This window comes from Peromyscus maniculatus, chromosome 1 (genome assembly GCF_049852395.1).
Source record: "Peromyscus maniculatus bairdii isolate BWxNUB_F1_BW_parent chromosome 1, HU_Pman_BW_mat_3.1, whole genome shotgun sequence".
NCBI lineage: Eukaryota > Metazoa > Chordata > Mammalia > Rodentia > Cricetidae > Peromyscus > Peromyscus maniculatus.
Genome location: NC_134852.1, coordinates 14,523,882 through 14,530,305, shown reverse-complemented (window position 1 = coordinate 14,530,305; position 6,424 = coordinate 14,523,882). Strand labels below are relative to the sequence as shown.

Sequence of the window (6,424 nt, the reverse complement as noted above, 5' to 3'; positions counted from 1 at the left end):
CCTGGATTCTCTCTGTAGAGCAGGCTGGCCTCGAACTCACAAAGATCTGCCTGCCTCTGCCTCCCAGTGTTGGGATTAAAGGCGTGGGCCACCACTGCCCGGCTGAGGCTAGCCTGTTCTACAGAGTGAGTTTCAGAACAGCCGGAGCTACACAGAGAAACTTTATCTTAAAAAAAAAAAAGTAAGGGACTGGAAAGATGACTCAACAATTAAGACCATTGGCTGCTCTTGCAAAGAACCCAGGTTTGAATCCCCGCACCCACATGGTGCTCACAACCACCTGTAACTTCAGTTCCAGGGGATCCAGCACCTTTTGGCTTCCTTGGGCATTGCATGCACACGGCGCACATACATACGCTCAGGCGTGCGCGCAAACACACATATGTATAAAATAAATACTTTTATTTAACTTTTCAATGTTTTATGGATTTTTACTTAAAATAAAAATTACATTGCTTGCCCCGTTCCCTCTCCTCCCTCCAGCCCCTCCCAGTACCCTCCTTCCAGATTTTGTGATACAGGGATATTATGGAGTAGCCAGGCAACAGTGTCCACTAATCGTTCTCTGGATGCAGCGCCAAGTTCCTTTCTGGCTTTAGCTGTAGTTTCTCTCTCTCTTTACGGTAACACAAATGAAGAAGCCGCAGCAACTCTGAAAATATTTGTCATCTGCTTCTTTCTTTGAAAGTGCCGGCGGTACAGAGCTTTCCCCGTATGCATGGAGCCCTGCTAGGTCGAGCATGCTCCATTAAATGGCCCCCCACCCATGAGTATCTGGAGAAGGCAAACTGAACTCGGATGGGAGCTTGCTGTTTTTTAAGTTGGGAGAGGGTGGGGGTGCATCTGGGAGGAGTTAGGGGAGGAGTGGGAGATGGATGTGATCAAAATACAGTCTGATAAATTATCAAAAGCTCAATAAAAAATATCACATTAAAATTAAAAAGAAAAAAAGCCCTGTGTAGGGGCACACCCATTTAGTCCCAGCACTCAGGGGACAAAAGCAAGTAGATCTCTGTGAGTTCGAGGCCAGTCTGCTCTACCTAATGAGTTCCAGGCCAGCTAGGGTTACCTACCGAGACCCTTTCTCAAAAAAGTAAAATAAGCCGGGCGGTGGTGGCACACACCTTTAATCCCAGCACTCGGGAGGCAGAGGCAGGCGGATTTCTGTAGTTTGAGGCCAGCCTGGTCTACAAAGTGAGTTCCAGGAAAGGCGCAAAACTACACAGAGAAACCCTGTCTCGAAAAACCAAAACAAACAACAATAACAACAACAAAAAGGTAAAATAAAAAGAAAGACGTCCCCACAGAATTTGAAGGGACCAGAACTGAGAGAGAGTTCTGTTCCCGGCACAAGAGGTTTAGTGCAACACAGTGCGAATCCCCCGAAGCCGGGCTAGGGCATAGAGGGCTGCCATGTGGACCTCACGGTTTCTAAGGCTGTAAATGAGTGGGTTGAGGACAGGTGTGACCACCAGGTAGAAAACAGCCACCAGCTTATGATGTCTGGCGGGGAGGGCGCTAGAGGCGCGGGGCCTCAGGTACATGGCACTCACCGTGCCATAGAAGAGCCCTACCACCGCCAAGTGTGAGCTGCAGGTAGACAGGGCCTTTCGGCGACTCCCAGCCGAAGGCAACTTGCGCACCGCCGCCAGAATCCAGGCATAGGAGGCTAGGATGAAGGCCAAGGGTACCAGGAGGATGGGCACGCCCAGGCCGTAGACCAGCCTGTAGTTGGCGGTGGTGTCTGCACACGCTGTCCTCAGCACCGCGGGCAGCTCACAGAAGAAGTGGTCCACCGCAGGCCTCCCGGGACAGAAGGGCAGGCGCAGCGTGGCCACCGCATTGGGCACAGACAGAACAAAGCCCAGTGTCCAGGATGCTCCAGCCAGCGCGGCACAGCGGGGCGCGGTCACCAGGGTCGAATAATGCAGGGGTCTGCACACGGCCAGGCAGCGGTCCAGGGCCATCGCAGCCAAGAGGATGGCCTCGCAGCTACCCAGGGAGATGCCCACGTACAGCTGCGCCCCGCAACGCACCAGCGAGAGGCGGGCACGGTGCATGGTCATGTGTGCCAGCGCCTGCGGCAGCGTGGTGCTCACATAGGCCGTATCCAGCAGGGCCAGGTGGGTCAGCAGGCGGTACATGGGCCGGTGCAGTCGTCTGTCCAGAGCTATCAATCCCACGAGGGTACCATTACCCAACACGGTGGCGAGGTAGGCCAGCAGAAGTGAGGCCCACAGCAGGGGACGCAGGGAAGGTGGGGCCCATAGTCCCAGCAGGAGGAACTCCGGGGTTCCTGAATCATTGAGGGTTCCTGGGCCCATCCTGGAGACAGAGAAAATGGCAGGATCACTGCAGCCCCTCTGGGCTAGGAGTATCAGGGATGGGGACGGGAACCCAGCTCCTCCCTCCTCTTCCTCACTCTCCCTTTGTGCACCCCCAAATCTAAGTTATGTCTTGTTTACCCCCCCTTTCCTTTTACAATAACTTGTTTTCTATCTCTGCCGCTCGCAAACTATGTTGTATTGGAGGAAGTTTTTGAATCTGAATTTTTCCTCTTAAAGGTTTTTGACAAAACCCTAATGACCTGAGCCTGAAACACACACACACACACACACACACACACACACACACACACACACACACACTGAATATCGTGGTGATAAAGTAATTGATTAAAACATATTTTCTATATCCTTTTGTAAAAGAATCTCCCTCTCCTCTCTCTCCCCCTCAGTCCCTCATTTCTTCCCCTTTCTCCATGCCCAGCCTTCTCCCCTCTCCCCCTCTCTCCCCTGTCTCCCTTCTCCCTCCTCTCATACCCCTTTCCTCTTCATCTACCTCTCTCTTCCTTCTCTCTCCTCATCCCTTTCTCTCCCTCCCTCACTCCATCCTCCATCTCCCCCTCTCTCCCTCTCTCACTCCCTCCAATCTCTGTCCTCTACTTCTCTTTCTTTATCCTCTCTCCTCCTCTTCTTCATCCTCCCTCTTCCTCTTCCTCTTCCTCTTCCTCTTCCTCTTCCTCTCCCTGTCGTCGCCCCCTGCTTCCCTACCCATCCCCTTCCATTTTCTCTCCAGGTCTCCATAGTTCTACACCACCACCTGGCACTGTAATTCTCGTCCAGGTCCGTTCAGGCTGGTTTTGTCTAAGTCCTCATAAGGCCTGGGTGCTGCAAGCCGCAGGAAAAGGTAATGGAGTTCAACCACTATCACAAAAGCTACTACTTGGAAAAGTCAAGGACTTTTCTGAAGGTCAAGCCATGGCTTAAGAAGTCTTGGCAATATTTTAGCTTCTGTGTGTGTGTGTGTGTGTGTGTGTGTGTGTGTGTGTGTGTGTATGTGTGTATGTGTGTGTGTGTGTATGTGTGTATGTGTGTGTGTGTATGCGTGTGTATGTGTGTATGTGTGTGTGTATGTGTGTGTGTGTATGTGTGTGTATGTGTGTGTATGTGTGTGTGTGTATGTGTGTGTGTATCAGCCGATTCCTGCATTGATTTCCCTGTATGCTATATATGCTTCCAAGAACTCCTAACAGTGTATTTTATCTGAAATACCTATCAAGCATCCAAAGCCAAATGATCTCCTGAAGGTAAATTAAGCTCAGACCCTCTTTTCTTATACAGCCTTAGTGGTATTTATACTAACATTATAGACTCCTAGCATTTACCTAACCATCCCTAGGAATGTAGTTTGAGCACATAAATTCCTTTTTTCTGATATATTAACCAATTTTAGCTCTTAGTTGACCTCCTCCTTTACCATTCCCCTTTTGGGTTGTAAAGGAAAGCCTGACGGTCACTGCCTGAGGAAATCTCTTGTCTGCCTTCATGACCCTGCAAGAATTCAAGCCTGTGACCTTGCTTTAGCACAGCTATTGCATGGGTTTATAAAACTGTAAACCTCAGAGACAGAGAGAGGATTTTTTGACTGGAGAGGAATTTCACTGGAGCACTAGAAGAATGAGATGGAAGATGAGGAAGAGCCAGATGGGGAAGAACGAGATGAGAAAGACCAAGATGGGGCAGAACTAAGATGAGAGAATTAAGATAGAACTTAGAGGGAACAGCAGATAGAGAGAAAGCAAACAAGAAAGGAGTTAAGCATGAGACAACTGTAGCTGTGTAGACAGAATATTATCCCAGAGGGGTAAAGTAGACAGATGAAGAGCTCGGTGTACTTAGATTCTTTTCCCGAAAATAATTCTCGCCGTTCATAGTTGCTCTTCTGGGCCCCTGGGAAGAAGATTATTAAGGTTGGTCCTTAATAATATTCAAGACCTGGGACTCCGCCTGCCCCATCTCTAAGCCTAACCCTCTAATTCTAACCCTAACTCTAACTCCTCACCATTTGTCATTCAGTTCTTCAGCCCCAAATATCTCACATAGTGGAGGGTGCCCCCTGACCAAGCCAGCTCTGCGGACCAGGGACCCCACACCCAAACGTCACCCCAGGGTGGTCCACACACTGGGACGTCTGGCCTTGCCTTTTGCTGCCCTTCTCTTTCCTCTTCCCGGCTTCTGAAATCACCAGCTCGCCTCCCACTCAGTGCCAATCATGGTTAAAATCCAAGGTTGCTCCTGGGATCCAAGACTATGTCTCCAGAGGCCCTGCTCTGTTTTGCTGGAAAGAGACGATGTTATACAAAGGTCCCAGGACACAGGCAGGTCAGAGGCACACCTCCTCTCCTTCCCCCACCCCACCCCCCCCCCCCCCCCGCCTGCCCGTCTCTCCTCTCCTGTCTCTCCTCTCCTCTCCTTTCCCCTCTCACAGAGTTGCCTTTCCCTCCTCCACTGACATGTCCCCCTGGCTTCTCACAGCGCCTGCGATCATCTTTCCTGTCACTTCGGTCCCTCACGTTTCCTTTCCACTCTACTTATCCTGCGTCACAAACCCTGCCCACCCCATTCCTCTCTTCCATTCCCCCTCCCTCTCCTCCCTTTCTTCCTTCTCTCCTTCCTTCCTTCAGTCACACCCCCTTTGCTCTCTTCTTTCTACGTTTCCCTGTCTCTCTACCTTCTGTGCCTTTTGTCCTCTCTCTTCCTATCCTGTTCCTCCCTCTCTTCCACTCGTCTGCTCCCTTACAGTTCTGTGACTCGCTGTCCCCATCAGTGTCCCTGCCTCTAAAGGCCTCTTCTTCTGTCTCCCCTCATCTGCTCCTTCACTCCTACCCCCTTCTTCCTGCTCTCCTCAACTCTTCCTCTCTCGCCATCCTCCATTTCCTCTCCTTTTCATAATCCTCATTCTCTCTCTTCAGTACCGGTGGCCAGGGTCAGTCCATGTTATGAGACAGCTGTGCACCAAACCTCTGGCTCAGCTCTACCTCTCTCTGCTGCACAGCCCAGATTAAACAGACATTAGGACAGCAAAGTGCTCATGGGAAAAATCTGGCCTGTTCCTCTCCTGGTAGGACCACCTCAAGGAGACCACAACAGTCTCCCACCCTCCAGAATTCCTTCACAGGTACATCCTAGGATGACCTCAAAGTCTTGTGATGAAGTATCCAAAGGCTGAGTGGCCGAGATGGGCAATCTCTACAATCACTTTGCTCTGTGCTGATTCTGCCCATGTCCAAAAAAAAAAAAAAAAAAACTTCTATTTCCTCATTTATAAGATGCAGACAGTCTCTGCACATCACATACAAGCTTGTTTGGAGAGTGTGTTAATGCACATGGAGCCATTAGGGAGCTGTCTGTCAGGACTGGGGAGATGGTGTTGGAGGCAGGAGCCCATCGACCCTCAGAATAAGTGAGAGTCCAGGCCACATGGTGGGCGTGAGCATAGCTGGGCTGAGGTAGACAATGGCCAGGGTGTGATGAGTGAAAGAAAGGATGAGCATGTGGCTCTAGCCAAAGCCCTGCTAAGTGGAACTGGAAGGCCATTATATGTGTCAATCACAGGGTGACACATTCTGATTGACTGGGACATCTTAGAAGACTTCTAGATTCTACTCTCAGTGGGAATATGGACCTTGGTTCTAGGGAAGTACCATATGCACCGTTGTATAAGCAACTCTCAAAATTCCCCTTACCCTTGACCACAAACTCACACTCACTTTAAAGAAGAGAGAAATTACTCCTTTTTCTCCTCTTTGACTTTTGGAGACCACTCTTTTCTCATCTTTTCAACAATCTTGCTGTATCCCAGGCTAGACCCAAACTTGTTTTCCTACTGCATCACCCTGCCAAGTGCAAGAAATAGAGGTATGCAATACCTCTTAAGTATTCCATTTCTTAGGCCATTGTGTGATCTCTACATCTACCTATATCATCTACCAATCTCTACATCTACCATCTCTACATCTTCTATATCATCTACCAATCACTTGAGTAGATGAGCCCAGGACTTAGAAGAGAGACCATGGCTGGACCTCAGATTCGCAAATATCTGAGTCTTCCAGTAGTCACAAACCCACTGAAGCCACAGG

The 6,424-nt window shown here is 49.9% G+C and overlaps 1 protein-coding gene across 1 annotated transcript; it reads right to left on the bottom strand.

Moving 5' to 3' along the window:
* Positions 1-1,358: 1,358 nt before the first annotated feature.
* On the bottom strand, positions 1,359-2,324 carry LOC102909548 (olfactory receptor 2A1/2A42-like). Its single transcript, XM_006993573.2, has one exon. The coding sequence runs from the start codon at positions 2,322-2,324 to the stop codon at positions 1,359-1,361; it is 966 nt and encodes a 321-aa protein (XP_006993635.1).
* Between the last annotated feature and the right edge of the window lie 4,100 nt (positions 2,325-6,424).